Source organism: Gallinula chloropus (genome assembly GCF_964237585.1).
Source record: "Gallinula chloropus genome assembly, chromosome: 5".
NCBI lineage: Eukaryota > Metazoa > Chordata > Aves > Gruiformes > Rallidae > Gallinula > Gallinula chloropus.
The window spans coordinates 39,169,139-39,187,331 of record NC_140090.1 but is presented as its reverse complement, the minus strand read 5'-3'; the positions used below and the strand labels follow the sequence as shown (position 1 = coordinate 39,187,331).

The 18,193-nt window shown below is 36.5% G+C and overlaps 1 protein-coding gene across 1 annotated transcript in view; it reads right to left on the bottom strand.

Moving 5' to 3' along the window:
- GULP1 (GULP PTB domain containing engulfment adaptor 1) overlaps positions 1 to 14,543 on the bottom strand; it is a gene marked incomplete at its 5' end in the record, with an annotated part of 74,206 nt that extends 59,663 nt beyond the window's left edge. The window contains 2 exons of the mRNA XM_084264580.1: positions 3,382 to 3,443; positions 14,516 to 14,543. Coding sequence (XP_084120706.1) covers positions 3,382 to 3,443; positions 14,516 to 14,543 — 90 coding nt within the window. The remainder of the gene's footprint in view (positions 1 to 3,381; positions 3,444 to 14,515) is intronic.
- Positions 14,544 to 18,193: the final 3,650 nt, after the last annotated feature.

The window sequence follows — 18,193 nt, the reverse complement described above, 5'->3', positions numbered from 1 at the left end:
TGCAAATTTGATATAAGACAAAAAATAGCAAAGATACTATAAAGGGGAATAAAAAATAATATATATACATACATATATGTATATGCATATATTTACACACATACATATAAAGGAGACTGTGTATATATATGCATAAAATTGATATAAAGGGACATAGGAAACATGGCTGTTTTGGGCAGTTGCAACTTTTTATTAGGAGAAAGACACCTCTCAGGATAGTATCAGTTATGTGACGACAACAATCAGTCCATTTTTAAGGTTGCAGTCAGATTCCATTATAAAGTCACACTTCTTTCCAATATGGAAAATAACATAAACATCTGTTCTTAGTTACGGAACATTACAGAAAAAAAGACCACACATGAGAAATTTTCCGTTGTCTTGGCATTTTATATCCTGGTAACACGAAAATTGTCATACCAATACATCTACGTGAGTCCTGTATCCACATATTTAATAATAAAAGATTCTAAATTTTTGTTTGTGTGTTTTTAAAAAGTGGCAAATATGCTTTCATTTGGAGTGATATAGTCAATAAAAATATAGGTCCACAAACTGATGGCAGAATTCTGGCTTCAGTATACTCAGATTTCACCCGAGAACATACTGGAAAGTGCAGAGTCTTATTATCAATACCTTCAGCAAGACATAAACTGGGGACATCGGTGAAATTTAACCAAAACAAAACAAAAATTTACACCAAATACTCATACCAAATCATGCCAAAACACAGATCTGGGTATGCTGGAAAGAAGAGGGAGAATCAAGATGCTTTTATATTTCAAGGCATCCTTATGGACTTGTGGCTTCTGGATTTTACATTCAGAAAAAAAAAAACAAAACCAAATTTGCTCATGTTTTCTTGCCATAAATCATCCTGAAGGTGTATGTCCTAAGAGGTACAAGACATTACTAATTCTCTATTAAACAGTCCTCTCCAATTTACAGGAAAAAAGCCCAGCTGTCTATATTGCAAGGATTTGCAAATCAACTTCGCTAGGATTTTTTTTTAAATAACATTAAATTCATGAACTGCATTTTATGAACCTTCTTCAATTATTAAAGGTATCTTAGGAATCAAGTAAACAAACTAAATCCCACCTTGCCAATTGTTCTTAAACTTTCCTTTTTCTGATGATCTCAGAAGATTAGTGTCAGAGAAATTATTTTTGTTTCTTATAACAAAACCACTATTCTTCATCCATGGTAATTTGCATTGAAAAAAACTATGGAGCAGAATATAGCTCACTTGCCCATGGAAAAAGAACATCTCTAGTATTGCTTTCCATCAAACTGATTTGACTTTCTGAACATGTCATTCTTCACTCACATAATTACCTTTTGAAATAAATCAGATAAAGTGTTGTTTTTTCCTCCCAACAAACATAAAAGTTATATGAACAGAATTGCAAGTGAAACAATACGAACATCTGAAGACAAAAAAAAATCAATGAGCCTTTTTCAATACTTGCTTTATGAGTGCTTCCTGAGTTTTTAATCATTATTTTACAACGTAGTTACAAGATATGAAATCAATGGGGTATTTTATTTAAAAAACCAAACATTATAAAACCCAAATGAGGTACTAACAGAAACATGCTCTCCTTTAGAAAAGAAAAATATTGCAAAATGAAAACAGTACTTGAGAACTGAGGTGGAAACATCATGTAGACATAATCATGTCGTTGTGTCTGCATATGCCAGCTAACCTCATAAAAGCTGTGCAAATTCATCCCAGGTGTCAACAACAGAAAAAAAGCTATGTGGAAATTGCATGCCCTTTACCCTTTACTTACAGCAGAGCAATTTTTTGCTTGATTTGGAATAATGAATCCAGTAACTGACAGTCCTAAATAATAATGTCTACTGTAATCCAAATGAAAAAAGGGTAAACTTGAAAAATAAAAAATGCTGTACCACATTGCAGCTGCCTGTGAGTATTCTGACAGACCTTAGAGGCCAACAACACAGAGGTCGAGGAGGCCCCCATAAGGTCAGAACCCACATTAAACAGGAGCGGGACTGCAGAGGACACTTGGACATATATTAGCCTAAATAAAAGGAAAAAATTTTGCCAACCGAGAGCCTTTCTAACAAGGCTAAGAACTAACTTCCTTGGGATCGCAATTCTCCATCCTTTTTTTCTACTCAAGAGGTTGATGTTGATGCTTCTATAGTTTTCCTTATTCTATTGTTTTTTCTTTTCCTTCATAGCTGTACTGACACCTATTCATAACATACGCTCTTAAGAAAGACAAGAAGACAGGAAAGATGAGGGAGGTTTCTTTTTTCTCTTGAAGTAAAGACCAAAGTCAAATGGACATTGTTCAGCACATTAATGGAATAGTTTCAGCTTGCTTTTAAATCAGATGTTGTAGTCATCCCAGCAAGTACTCCTTCCTCCCAAAAACTGTAATATAAAAGCCAAGGTGTCTGGCAAGGCTACAAAGTTAAATGGCAGTACATCCTTTGGTCAAAAATTCAGTTTGAGAGCACACAGAATAAAATATGTTCACCTGGCAACTAGCAGAACAAGACTCAAATTTCCACTACAAACACCTGCTCACTGGCAATACTAAGGAAAATAAAATTGCAAACAATACAGCAGGCAATACCAGTATAGGAAACTGAGTCCCAGCCTGTGAAACAATTTTTATTTTTATATTAAAAAATACCAATCATATGAGAACTTCATCCAAAACAGACCATGGTGGAAATGTTATTGAATTATCCCTCCCAGTTTAGACAACAGCTGCTGACTCATTTTACTCTGTGTTATGCTGATTACTGCATATTCCCTCCCCCTTATAGTAAGCCATTTTCTCAGCTGTTATTCTGGGGAGGTGAATTTCTGTGAACGCCTGTTAGACTAACTGAAATACTATTGCAGAACTACATTGTAACTGGATAAAAAGTAATACTTCTGGTTTTACTGTGCTAAATTTCCATTATTATTCTACTATATATCCACAGTATTTGACATTTCAACACATCCAGCAGAAAGGATCATTCTTCATTGCCTTTGCTATTGTTAAAAGAGGTTTGTCCTATTAATTTTAATTTTTCCTAGCATTATAAGCATGCAGCCTGATGTTAAATTCCTTTCCATTCAAAATTTCCATCCATTTAGCATCCATTAAAAGGAAACAGAGCATCAAGCAGAAGACAAACACTTGCTGGCTTTCCAGAAAACCATCAAATAATTCAGAACAAGAATCAACTGGCCATTCTTTAAGAAACACATTTTTTTTCATCTGCAAGAGACATTTACTAAGTTTTTCTTTGCTATTTTATTTGGCTAATTCACGTCTCTGCAGTTTTCAAATGAAAAGCAAAGGTAAGGTAAAGGTAAGAGGATAAAGTAACTTCATATTTTCTTACCTTTGCATTATAGGGAATATAATGCTTTGATAAGGCTTCAGGAGTGTGCATCCATGTTTTGTCTACAGAAAAGCAAAATAAAAGAAGCACTGAATAGGTTATTCAATAGTTAAACTGTTATAGCATCTATCTGGAAAACATCGACAACTCTCCTTTTACTCAGGTATCTGTCTGAGTAGTTATTGCAGCTGGAGGGAAAAACAGCGTATTTCACAATTTCCCAGACATTTACATGAAAGAACATGGTTACTTCTCTTGGACACACTTCCCTTTTTGACTGACTTGATTTACCGTAAGAATTCCAACTCCTCCCCCCAAGTACATTTGTTAGTCTAAGGATGCTTTCTGTTTCTGCCTCAAATCAGTGTTTTCTCCATCCTGCTGTTGTTGCTTAAAGCACTGGGTGCATGTTGCACTTCTAATGACAAGGGTTTTATGATGTGGGGTTTTTTTGATGAATTATCAAGATGTTAAAAGCACAAAAAGAAATTACTTTGGAAAAATTATCAGAGTAGTAACAGACAGAAAAACCCCTAACCCTTCTAAAAGAAAAAAGAAGGTGTATTTCCTTACATACCCGAAATGAAGTTGCATATTTTCCTTTAATGATTTTCACATCATAAAGGTGCACTATTGTTTTACTTGTCCCACCTCATGGTTCATATGGTGCTGTGAGTTCATCATTTGTGAAATACATCTTTCCTCCTTATTTTTCAATAGCTTTTTAGAATATTCTGTATCATTTAAGGTGTGATTCCAAAGATGTGATTAACTTTATTGTTATGGGGAATTTAGAAACTGTTTTTAAAGTTCTCATTTGAAAACATTTAAGAAAAGGTGTTCCAAAATCATAAATAGTATTAACAACCACACGAAAGATGCTGAAACACTGAGTAATATTTTATACTCGGCACATTCAATATTTAGTAGTGTTTTCTAGCATGAGACCACTCCTGTTTTAATTAGAATGTATTTAAGTTACAAATCTGGAACTTTATTGAATTAAGACACGGAGTAACAGCTTAAAGCAAATTTCTACCCTTGGATATTCACCAACAATTCTCTTTCCCTTTAATGGGAGATGGAGTTACAGCAAATTACGGACTTTTTTGTGAGTTACACATAAGAAATCCTGTTCACTTCAAACCGGTCAAGACCAAAATCTGTGACAATTATTGGCACTAAACCAGTAAGTAAAAGGTTATGAATATAGAGAGGCAAGAGAACTGCTAAGCAAGATAGTCACCACAGTAACAGGATGAAAACTGCAAAGGTGGTGGTATTTTTTTCTTCTTTAAGCAAATTTAATTTTAGATGACAGCAATGTTCAGCTCCATTACCAAAGAGTGATATTATCGCTTTTTAATTCAGAAAGCATGATTTGTCCATTTAGCAGCACCCAGGAGTACTATTATACACTGAAGTGGCTCTTCTTTTCAATTGTGGCTTGTCATTGGGATACCAGAACTGAGAACCACATTCATTTCCCAGAACATGTTAAGATCTGAAAACTGATCTCTATTTAGAGTGGGCTGATTCTCTCCTCAAGTAAAAAGTAACAATCTTTGTGAATTAGGAATGTGGCAATAAAGCCTGACAACCCCACAGCTAACTGTAAGCATGCTACTTCCAGTCAGACCATTGCAGAATGTGAGACAAGCAGACTGGTGAGGAAGCTGAGCTTCTTCAGAGGAAGCAGAGGACAGCAGAGGAAGCTGATGGCAGTGGCAGGACAACTCTCTGTCCCACCATGCCTACTGCAGCAGAGCAGAGACCCACACAGAGCAAGTTTTGACTCTGAAATGTGCTAATGCAAATGTTTTATTTACCCATTTCTTACACATCAGCTGTTAGCTATCTTCAGCAAGGATTCTGTCATATTTCTAAATTCAGATAGGAAAAACTAGTAAAAATAAAACACTGAACCCCTTAAGAAAAACCTCCAAGAACAAAACCAGTCCTTCATTCATTTTGTGCTCAGTGCTAGCAGGAACAATTGACAGGGTTATAGCTTCTAAAGCAATTTTATGGATAGTTGATTGACTACACAAGTACCAGTAAAACTATTCCTTGCAAATGTTTCTTCCTTCCCTCTTCCCATTCCCAAGCAGGGCAAGTTCAAATCTGAAGAGAAATTACTTAATTTGAGAGCCAATTTTGAAGTGCTGGTCTTAAATAAACAGCTAGCAATCTTCCCAATATTACTGTTATTAAGTACAAAGCTTGACATTAAATGCTTTTATGAAATCTTCCACTTGCTACCAACCTCAAACTGTAATGATATAGGGATTCCAGCAAGGAATAATGCTGTCAGAAAACATAACTCTAGGTACCTGTAGTTAAGGGGAAGATTAAGAAATATGGACAGGTACTCTCACCTTAAAAGGAAATCAATACCTAAGCAAGCTACCAAAAAGATGCCTGGATTCTATGAATCTCATGCCATTGTTTAAAACAGTGAGTCAGCAAGCAGCACTACCAACACCCAGATGTAGATCTGCAGGCACTGTAGCATGGGTTACTAAAGTTTTCCACTGATGTTGGAAGCCCATTTCCTAGAGGCAGGTAATAATCACAGAATGGTGGCACTTTTGAAACAGCTCTTAATGCTGAACCATAGCAATATAAGATAAAACTCACACTGATAGCAGACACATGCTAAAAATCACACCAACTGTTATAGAGAAGTTTGTTACCTTCTGGATTGTAAACCCTGCTTTTGGATTTATGCCCCGCTCAAGCAGCTGTTTGAAATACTGCTTAGACTTAGTTTGATTTTACTGCATTTGAGAAACACCAAGTTTCAGTGATTCTGCATACAATAAACCAGAAAAATATGGAAAAATAAAAAAGAAAACCTGTAAAACAGGTATATGGTTAAATACCTGATGTAGATGTGGCTTGTAGTTTGCATGATCCCTCAGTTTTAAAACTAATTTTAAACAGGTTTTCACAGCTTCATATTTAATTATTCAATACAAAGAAACAAAATATGAAAACCTACAATGGAAAAATCACAGTTCATATGATTATTTTATTAGTTATGTTGCAAAAAGAGTTTTAGAGCCTTCGTAGATAAATAAAACAGTAAGTCCTGAAGCAAGGACCAAAAGCCTAGATAAAACCAAAACCGACAACTGCATGCATTTAACATAAGAGCAGTAGAAAGCTAAGTGAGAGTCGTGCTGTCACAGTGGGTGAAAATTCCAGTTATCTCAGATCTTGTCTGAAGTTCTTAATCTAGGTTGCCTTAGCTTTTACATTAAAGTTTAAAAAAAAAGGTGCTCAGTTATTTTTTTGACAATTTTATTTTGTGCCAGAGCCCATTAAAGACTATGCAGAGTTTAGCCTGAATGAGGTACAAGAGATTCAAGAGGTAAAAGGCTAAGCATGCGGTGGTTTTGCCAAACATAGTGGCACTGCATGAGAGAAAGGGTGGAGAATTCAAGGACATAGGGTAAACCCTAGCCCTGCATAAAAGAGCATTAGTTTATCATCTACACAACACCTCTCAAGCAAGGCATGCATGAGTGCAGCACAGGCTTTTAGAGAATCTCTGTGGCAGCAGGACAGCATCCCATCTAACTTTTAGGAGAATCTGATATGAGTGAAATCTTCTGAAGTTTTGCTCCCTGCCAACATGCATTGGTCTCCTAAGGACAGTGGAAAAACTCTGTAAGATTAACATTTGGAAACTGTGTGGTTTGACAGAGAATTGCAAGGGTGGAGGCAGGGTATTGGGCAACTCTGCAGTCAGAGGATTAACTGTGCTCGGAATTGAGACTTCACTCCTTCTAGTCCCCAGTGAATCACACTAGCCCCCTCCCATTCTAGAAGCATATCCTTTACAGTCTGCATTTCACATTAAGTGCTTGGTCATCACAGAACCTGGAAGCATCAGTGTGAGACATTTCAGAGTGCTCAGCAGTGTTGGGAGACCTGGGGAAGAGGAACAAACTGACAAATCACATGCTGAAGTCAGTAGACTGAGGGACTTCATAAAGCACCCAGAACAACTATGCTGCACTTAGCAGAGGATGATATTAGGTTAGATAACAGTGCAGCTGACCATTTGTCTACCAAAAAGGAAAGCAGTAACAGTGCCAAGAAATTGTTCTCCCTTTGAGATTAATTTCTCCATACATTGCTGCCCACAGATATTATAGAATGGATTTAGTAGAGAGGCATTGATGAACTATTTTCTAAATGGCAAAACAATGCTCAACAGTGCGAGTTTGGTTAACTGCTTCACTAAACCCCACTATCATTAGTAATTCATGCAGGCTAAAAGTGACTCAATACAGTTCCAAAGTGTTTATCAAAGCATGAGACCTAGTGGCCATTCCATTTAATACAATGAACAGAAAAGAATATGATTTCAACAATTTTTTTTTTTAGTGCTATGGTAAAAATACAACAAATTTTTGAAGGTAGAAACTAAAAGCCTTTAATTTCTTACTGAATCAAAATATCTGACATGAATGGATATTTTCCGAACTAAAAGAAGGAAGTAGTCTTCGAACTCTCTCTTCCTGCTTTACAGAACTTGCTGTGCAAAGGAAGATCTTGTATGGCAATCAGCCTAATAACAGTCTCCTGAAGAAGAGAGCATCCCACAAGATCAGTGCTACATCTAGGATGCCTCAGGGAGGAAAGGGCTTATTTGCTTCAGTGTGTGTATATATGTATCTATATCTTTCATTTTCCCTAGATTATCTATATCTGTGTAAGTAAAGAAAAACTTCACAATAGGATGTAGAAGAATTATCACCCTGTGAAATTATATCCTTTATCCTACCCCACAGGAGAAAAGGCAGGTTGTCACAAACCTTGCTCATGTTAGTCAGACAACACGGTGGAATCTGTCTTCTTGACTGCTGCAGGCAACAAATGAGCTGATACGCTGAGCCTTGAGCTTTAATGTTTTGTACCAGTTTTCATCCGAATGCAATACCTAAAAACTTTATTAACGAACAATGATCTACCCGTGTTCTTCTATAATTCAGCTACAGTATTTGTTCCAATCACCTTCTACAGGAATGACTGAATACAATCCATGTCTACAGCAGTAATTTGTTAAAAGTTATTACCAAGCTACTATGATTAAACAGTTGAAATGATGACTTAGATTCTGCCCTAAGCATGTATAGGCAAATATCCATCAACATACATAATTCAAAAATCATTTTGTTATTTCTTTTTCTTTTAAATATGAAATGTTCTGGAGATGTATTTATTCTTTGTCAAGACAACAGAGCTGTATCTCCCTAGAATAGAGTGAGCTTTTCAGAATGTTTTGCTTTTCTCTGTCCTTATACTATTTCGGACCTTAAAAATTGTTTTAAACAATTGATTACTAAAACAGCAAAATGATATCACAAAATGTCAAGTTGACATAGTTGCAAAATGAAGAAAAAATAAAAATCAGCTATTTTCATTTCTTCCAATAGTAGCACTCACTGCGTAACTGATGCATTTTATGTTATATATATTTAAGATACAGGTGCTAGTATGTAGGTTTTACAAGGAAGGAAAATAGGACCATAATAATATATTACTGCAACTAACCAAGGATTAGTAGTAAATCTTTGCTTTTGCATTTCTAATTTGTTGATGTAAGGAACTTCTAATAAATTCAACTTCCTAAATAATGGGAAAACGAAGAAAAAAAATTCTTAACTATTTAGCCTGTATCTCTCATGTTCTTACCACAGGATGAGCTACACTGTGTCTTTGACGAAAGGTACTAGCTGAAGTTGAAAACTGGATTACTGGTATAGCATAATTTAAGTGGTCATATTTTCACATGGTTTTAATTTTAAGTATGTACAGACCAAGCCTACAACTCCACCTTTCACTTCTGTATTCATTTTAGTCCACTATTCCAGTATATAACTACAAATAAGTTTGGAAAAGTATCAATTAAGATTTAAAAGACAAGTTTTGGAAGAATTTCAAACTGTTAAATCATGAAATTTGTGTTTTTCACTTTTGTAGGGCAAAACAACAAAAAAAAAGGAACAGAAATGTGAGTCTCAATACAGTTAAATTAGAAATTTTTTTTTAATACTGGAAAGAGAGGAAAGTAATGGCAGCATCCATTCAGAACTACAAAATGCATCTGCTTACATACATACAGTGCATCTTTTCATGTACCTAAAGCATTTGATTTCACAAAACACTGTTACATATTTTGGATGTTCTTTGCAATTCTCCAGCAGCTTCCAAGAGTCTTAAAAAACAAAGCAGTCATTGTGATTTTTATCAAGGTATGGTTGGTATGCACCCAAATTTCACAGGGAGTAATGCATCTTTCTTGTCTTTAATTAGACATTTATCCAGTGAACAAACATCTTACCTACACAGCCTAAGGCTCTAGGTTTTAGCTGCGGGGAAGTTACTTGTACTAGTACACTTGGACAAGAACTCTGTACACTAGTAACAACTTACATCAAGAATTTATTAGCTTGTATGTTTGCCAAACCACTGTGCAAATCATTTAACATTCCCTAAATGAAGCTGCAGAAATTTTAATAGGGATGAAACCAAAAAGCTTAGGACTCCTTCAGTCCTGTTCCCATTCTAAAGTCAGTATTTAGTGCTTTATGGTTAAGCGGTGTGTGTGTTCTTAAAAGAAGCTCCTGAGGTTTTGCAGATGCAACAAAGACTTATTGTGGTAAACATCATTGTTAACTTGCCTAGAATACTCTTTAAAGCAGGCAATAGATATGATGACTTCCGCAATATCTTTCCAAAGATAATGCAGATAAAACAGCCAACAGGAAATTATCCTCCTGTTCTCACATTAACAGAAAGAAAAGAAAAACTAGTCTCATCTGTGCAGACCTAACATGAATCCTATGGAGCAAGTTTCAAAGCGTAATCCTGATTTGTAGCTACAGACACTCTAAAAAGGATACGAGTATCTACTCTCCGTGGTTTTTATCCTTAGTGTTAATTCAGAGGTTGAGCCCACAATAGCCCAAATTTATTTAAATCACTGACTAAAATACGCTCTGACAGAATAAAAATATTTGCTTTAGGACTATACTTACCGTCTTTTGCTCTTTTGGGGCTTCACCTGTTGTCTACTCACCCCCCCAAAAAAAGAAATACACAATAAAACATTTTTCAAATCTGGAATTCAACATAAATAAAAATAAAGATCATATTATAGCCAGTCCATTCATATAAAAGAGCATCCCATAAACTTTGATTGCACTTTTTTATATGTCAGATACTGTCCATTAAATGCATATGTCTACACTCTCATAACTGAGACTCATAAAAAGCCACTGAACAGAAATGTTATTGCTGAAACTTATGATTTATGACAGGTTATTACTTCAATATATTCCATTTAGCATTATGAATACCATCTACATCTCATGACCTGATAACATGACGCCAATTACCAACCTTATGAACTACCATCATATGGAAAAAAAGAAAACATTAGAAAATTCAGGTTCCTGCATAGGACAGCAGCCTTGGCACTGAACTTTGTGCCATATGTAAACATAGGCTGACATTTATTCTAGGATGGAGGGGGACCACTGGGGTGTAATAAAGAATGAACTAAATTCAACTGATTTACACCCTCCACCACCTCACTGAAGTCCACTGGATTTCATAGATTGCAATTTACTGATAAATTTAGCCCAGAGTAGACACACTTTGCTACATTTTTGGCACTATTCTTGAGACACTCAAAAAGTTTCGCTTTTTAACTCCTAGAAGGTTTGGATTACAGTCATTCCATGTTTAGAAGTGCCTCTGTCTAGCAGGAGCAGTAGTTTTCTTTCACACTTCTCGTGAGGCAAAACCCAACAAATCCTAGTAAATGTTTGTTTACTTATATGCACCAGTTCTTATACTAACTCTTTTTGTTAGTAAAACGTGCCAAACATCTGGAAGACGCACCTCCATTCACTAAAAGAATAACCAAACTCAAACAAAACCATAGTTAATGTTTTCTGATGTGTACACACATTTCATACACACACAATCACGTAGAAAATAAGGTCAATAGATACTAATACACTAATGTCCTGGTTTTGGCAGAGGTAAGAGTGGATTGCCTTTCTAGTAGCTGGTATAGTGCTGTGCCTTGGACTTAGGATGAGAACAATGTTGATAATATACTGAGGGTTTTATTTCTTGATGGGTACTTGCAGTGCCTACACTAAGTCAAGGACTATTCAGCTTCTCACACCCAACCACGTGTACAAGAAGTGAGAGCACAGCCAGGACAGCTGATCCAGACTGGCTAAAGGGATACTCCCTGACATGGGATGTCATAGGTAAATGGGGAAGCTAGCTGGGAGAAGGGATCACTGTTGAGAAACAGGCTGGGCATCTAGTTGGTTTTTATTCCCTTCCACATGCATCACATTGTTACCATTATTATTATTATCTTCCTTTCTTATCCTATTAACCTGTCTTTATTCTAAGTGACGAGTTTCTTTCCATTTTCTTCCCCATCCCTTTGGATGTGAGGGGTGAGCAGCTACCTGGTGCTGTTACTGGCTAGGGTTAAACCATGACAACTAATAATGAGAAAAGTTTATGAGGAAATAAAGCATTTATAAAGATCTCTTACAGGAGAATTATATTAATATTCCTAAGGTACTTTAGAGACACTGACTTTATCAAGATGCAAACATATTTCAAGATGGACAGACTTCAATCTGCCCTACAGATTTTTATCACTACCTAATTTCCAAGTAAGCATGCTACTGCACCTCACTTCAAAGGAAAAGTTAAGGGAAAAATTAAGAGGCCTCTTCAGAAATCATGACCCAAACTTGGATCACATACAAAAGCAAGTTCCTGATACTGTGATAGAGACATAAATGTTTTCACAAGTTTTCTCATAGTAACAAAGCAGCAAGAACATACATAACATTCTGCTTAAATTCCCTTCAAAATCATGTAGGCTTATGCAACTTCAAGGTAACAGAGTGATGTAAACTTGTTATTAACACAAACCCCACCAGGACATTTAGAGAGAATAGCTAAGGGAAGTCATGGCAATCACGTAGTTAACTCCACCAAATAGCCACGCTCCTGTGAACAGAAGAGACCCACAAACAACCTCGTTGAACACAGGCATGGAAATTGTACTACTGAGGTCCGGGAGTAAAATCAGGAAATACAGTAAAGGAAATTCAGCAGTTGAAGTTTTTGAACCTCTTCTTAAATGCAGTTATTAGACATGAATGTTGATAGAGCCAAGATCTTCTCAACTTCAACTGGCCTGAAAAATACATAATTTTCACTTATTCCTGACAATTGCTTGCTTGAAATCTGTGTTTCTCCAAGGATAGGAGAATGGAAATGTGCGGATTACTACGAGTGAAATAAATGGATGACAGTATTTAACTCTTTTGGTTGCTCAAGTTCTGAATTATTTTTAAGAATCCACAAGAACCACATTTTGTTGTGCCTGACAGCTTCTTTTATAGTTTTTTCTTGTTGGGTAAAGAGAACAGCACACATCATCTACTGAACACTACAGGAAGTGCCCTTGAATAAAATGAAACTCCAAGAAGTTAGGTGAGGTCAGTAAGAATTTTCTTGTGAAGAATTAGTGGAAACAGAAAGGACTGAGTCCAGACCCCCCAAATGATCCCAGATATCTGAGGATACAACTTCACAAATTGACCACAAAGGCAAGATGCAGACGCTGCCGAGGGCAATGAGAATTATTGAAAGAGCATTTTAGACCTCTGGGCACAAGTGAAAGTATCGTGGAAGATATCCCATAAAACACAACAGGTCTGTTTCTGAAACACAGAGGGGCTGAGTTTCAAGTATTATCAGAAGTCATACAAAAAAAGGAAAAAAAATATGTGGCCACCTAGACAAAAGAAAATCTATGAAACCCAAGTTTCTTTCCCAGCTGTAATAAATAAAACTTGAAAGAATACTGAAATGGTTCCAAATTACTTGGAAGAAGCCAGGCAAAACTATCGAGGAGCGGGTAGGTACAGATCTCTTGATAGCACTGTTACAAAAAAATATATCAGTGCTTAAGAAGAGCATGGGCTATGGAACTGAGCTTACTTCCTCAGCATCCATTGTGCTACTGGCTATAAAACAGTCTTTCATCGGGTTTTGTAGCCTTTGTGAATAAGTGTCTTCCTTCTGCGATCAAGCAATGTCTACTGACATTCCAGACTACTTACACTGATTGATCTGGCTTTAACAAATACACGCACTAGACTTGGAAGGATGCAGTCATGCTGTCATTTCATGACAGCATAAGGCATGGCAGATTTCTTTTACTTCCAGCTTTGATATTGACAATAAAGCAGGAATTCTTGTTACATAAACAAAACATTTAAATTTACTCTAGCTGAGTTTACTCCTAGCTATTCAAGCAGGGACTCTTGCTCAGTGTTTGTCACACTTAAGAATCTTTCAAAGAAAACATGAAAAATAAAGATATTGAACCTGCTGAATATTTTCTACGTTATAAATAAAAAGAGGAAAATAGCAATAAAGCTGTCAGTAAAAAAAGCTGCATCTCTAATGCTCCATCTAAAACGCATGTTTATTCATAAACAGTCCATAAAAAGAGAATAATAAGCAAGCCAGAAGAGCAGCAACATACATAACTCTGAATATTTCGCGGTTTGATGCTCTTTTGGAAGGCATCATATTTCAGATTGCTACAAATTCAGAACAGCTTCTTAAGGATAAGGGATATTCTGCTGCCTGAGATATTTCATGTGTATTAAATACTGTTTTCTAAAATAGTTCTTCCAAGAATAAAACCCCAATGAGCGTATATAATAAATACAGAAGAGTATTTAGAAGTTCTAAAGTTAGAAGTCCAACACATTCTTTGGTGTGTACAAAAAGAAAAAAAGTGTATTTCATATATATACACATACATACATATATAAGCACACAAAAAACCCCCTCAATAAAATATTAAATTTAATATAAGCCTTACAATCCAGAAAGCTCATTAGCTGTGAATTAACATCTTACAGAAGACAGCCCATTTCTACCTACTTAATAAGGTGCAATTATTCATAAGTACTTCCTCATATAATTCTTGGTATTCTACAGAACTTATACAGGATATTTATGTCTCCCATGAAACATAAGCTAAACCACTTACCTTTCTTCCTGCTAAAAGCACGATTCATGTTGAAAAATCTATCCAGGCAAGAGTGTTTCTGGGTTTGGTTTTGTTTTCCCCCCACTTCAACCTGCAGAGCAATACACAGAAGAAAACAGGAAAGTCCATTATTGTATTTGAAGTTAACTTATTATTTTCATGTTGAAGACTATGTAAAAGATTTTAAAGATTCTGAAATAATTCAGAGAAATAAAAGGAAGATGTGCTTTGCTGAGGAAGAAATTGCAGAATTGAGATTTATGTTCGAGTGCCCAGTAGGACTTCATCCACAGAGACATTTTCAAGCTTTCTGTAAAGGTCTTCTCACTGAGATTTCAGAGACAGATGGTATTACACGTATAGATGAAGCCAAATGCTACAGCACAAATAGGCTGGAAAGAAAGTTTTAAAATGAATGCTGACTACAGGACTCCATAAATACATTTCACTGCCCTGTTTTGTGTCATTTAGGCTCTTAGATAATTTCATACTGTGTTTACATCTTCACCTGGGTTTTACATTGGAAAAAAAAATAAAATCACAATATAAAGACTCCTCTCAACCAGAGATTCAATACTGAAAAACTGCCTATCAGCACAACTACCACCTTGCTCTGATTAAATCAGACTGTTCAGTAAACTGCAAACTTGCCTCACTTAAAAACACTTGGCCTAATTATCTTTGATTCATCAGATTATTTTAGAATTTTACTCTTTACCAACATTTTGCAGATTAATAAAAAAACCCCAAAAAACCCAATAAAATCCCCTTCTGTATTATAGAGATTTTTCTTTTCAATCATGAAGACATACCCACAACTTCTTTCCACTCTGTTCGGACCTTCCAGCCAAACAGTGCACCAGTGCCCTTCCTCCTCTGCTCTCACAGCAGTCCAGTCACAGGAGAAGGGAAAAAAAGGAAAAAAAAAGAGAAAAATCGAAGCACTTAGCACTGTGCTGTCTCTGAAATAAGCTAGAATTTTACCACTGCTTGGAATAAAAATGAAGCCATTATTTCAAGTGCCTGCATCAAGATGAGTATGACAAATTCATTTAGGATGCATTAAGTGTCATTAAGATACTTTATGCAACAATTGTGGTGCTTGCCCCTCCTTTTTCAAATAATTACATTCAATACCAATTAAAGCAATTATATCCCAATTCCATGTAGATAGTTGATATTTTTCAGATACATGAAATATGGGCAATTACAGCTAAAACCCACCTCCAGTTCATTTTATAGTAATCACTGATATGGTAGGACTTCTTTTCCACACAACTCTGAGAGAATGAAAGAATATAAACTATGGAGTAGTATCCTACTCTGCAACCAGCATTTGCTCTTGAACGTACATGTACGAGATCATTTTTGTTTTACAGACTTTATTGAGTATTTCAGAGGGAGGATGCAATGGAAATAAATAAAGGTAGAAGGATATACTTTCTATCTAGTTATTTTGACACAAAGTCAAGAAACAATGCAGTTGGTACACTACACAGTAGTGCTTAACAGCACAGCTGCAGAAGCCTTATGTACACCCACAGCCATTCCTGGTGGCTAATTTCACTGTCATTGGTGCTACAGAAAAAGCGGTGGCTCTGAAGTCCTAGGGATGATTTCATCAGCATCCCTGGAACAGGCAATGGCATTACTTAAGGTAATACAATGAGTAATAGCTCACCCGTGAGAGTGTTTCACCGAAAGCTGCCAGCCCACAAGTAGTTCTCTTCACAGGAATGGTGGAAAGTAGGACTTTCAAGAGTGTAAATAATGACAATTTAGTTTAAATGAAATAACAAACAGCGAAGAACATCAGGACTGCAGCTTTTCAAGAAACTGACAAGTGCGTTTGGCTTAGAGGTTTACTTTCACAGGGAACACTGACAGCCTATTAAACACACTTAGGATGGATAAGAAATGGCAGAACTTTGTTCAGGATGTTCAGTATTCCTGTCCTCATCCCAGTTAACACATTTGAGGTGGCTTGCTGAATAGAGGATCTCCTGAACAGAGACTATGCATGCACATCATGAGGCTATTGGCTGGACACATTTCTACTGATCCCCATTCAAGTGTTTTGTTTCAAACACAGTGTAACTATTTGGTTTTACTCTAATGGTAATACAGCCCTGTCCATGAGGGAAATCTACATTAATAAAAGCCAAAACTTTCTGACCGCTTACCTAAATATTGACAGTATTTGCTAAAAGTGTGTTCGTCATTTCAATTTCAACAAAATATCAGTAGAAACAAATATAAAATATGGCTTAGGCAACAGCTAGTTTCACAGAAAATGTTATTTAAGAGGGAAAGAAACACAATTAGCTACATGCAACTGCTTTTAAAATTCTCTAAATTGTATTATGAACAACTTTGTGAGCCTCTCAGATGCAGAAAAAAAGATAGTTAAATGCCCCACAAAATGCTGCTATTTAAAAAATAATTTCAAAATTATTTTGTTTCTGAAAATGCTCAACGCACAAAGCCACTGGAAGGGGTTGAGTTGCAAAACAATCTGTTAGAAGCTTGCAATGAAGTCAAAAGGAAGTCAGAAAATCCCATTGTGATACAGAGAGCCCTGCACAAGAGGGGAGAGTCCACTTGCTTTAGAAAGTCTAAAGCGACAGTAACTATTAGATGCATCAGAGATTAGAAACGTGGACTAAACCATCTCATTACTTATTGCTTCAGAAGACACACCGACGTAAAGAATGTTCCTCTACCTTATTCCTAGGAGTTTTCTTCAGCTCTGTCCAGAAACCAAACCCTACTGGGAAACACAAACCTGCATGCAATTTCTCAAAATAGTATCAGCAAAATACAGAGTTCTAGCGTGTATAAATGACGGAATTTTTAAGGTTACATCGGGTTATGTCTTTTGGGTCAGTGAGAAAATAGAGACAGAAAGAAAAAAGTGTTAACACTTTTATGAAACTAACAATAATAATAAGGCAAGTAACAGCCAACCATCCCAGGCTAGGATGCCAGTCTGAACAGTGACATGGGCAGATGGCATCGGGACTTGAGTATTTAAGCTGCCATATCAGACATGAAACGGTAACAGGGGAAAGTAAACACCTTCATCTCCTTTTCCTTTTGTCTTCACTATCCTTAACTCCTTACTTGTCCTGGCAAGGTGCTTCCCACAGTGAGGAGGAAACTGCAAGGGGATGCAAGGAAACTACTGGATTTGGTGACTGTGGTGTTAGCAGGCATTTGGGATAGTGGCAAGGGTGGTAAGATCTGAGCCTGAAATTTGTCACCTCTGTCATTGCTTTTTAACGCTAATGCTAGTGTTGGTTGCTCTCCTCTGTGCCTTATGCAGCAAAGGAAGGCAAAACAGAGGAAGAAGAGTGGCAGTCTTCCAGCTTCCAGCACAGGCAGCCACAGCCCTCCCTGGCTGCTAGAACACCACCGAAGCTTCCGCACAGACATCTTGAAATGCCTGCGGCTCCTTCAGAAATGTTGTGTTTTGGTATTCTTTCTAAATTTAGAGCTGTCTCAGGCAAGCCAAGAGAAGGGGTACTTAGGAAGGGGATGAAAAACTACCATTGGTACTGGTCTCCTTTGTCTCATTTCCTCTTTAAAACTGGGTATTCCTCAGGATTTATTTGGGGTCACCACCCCACCCCCCACACACACACCAAAACAGTTCCTTCGAATGACAGGAGCTGTAAC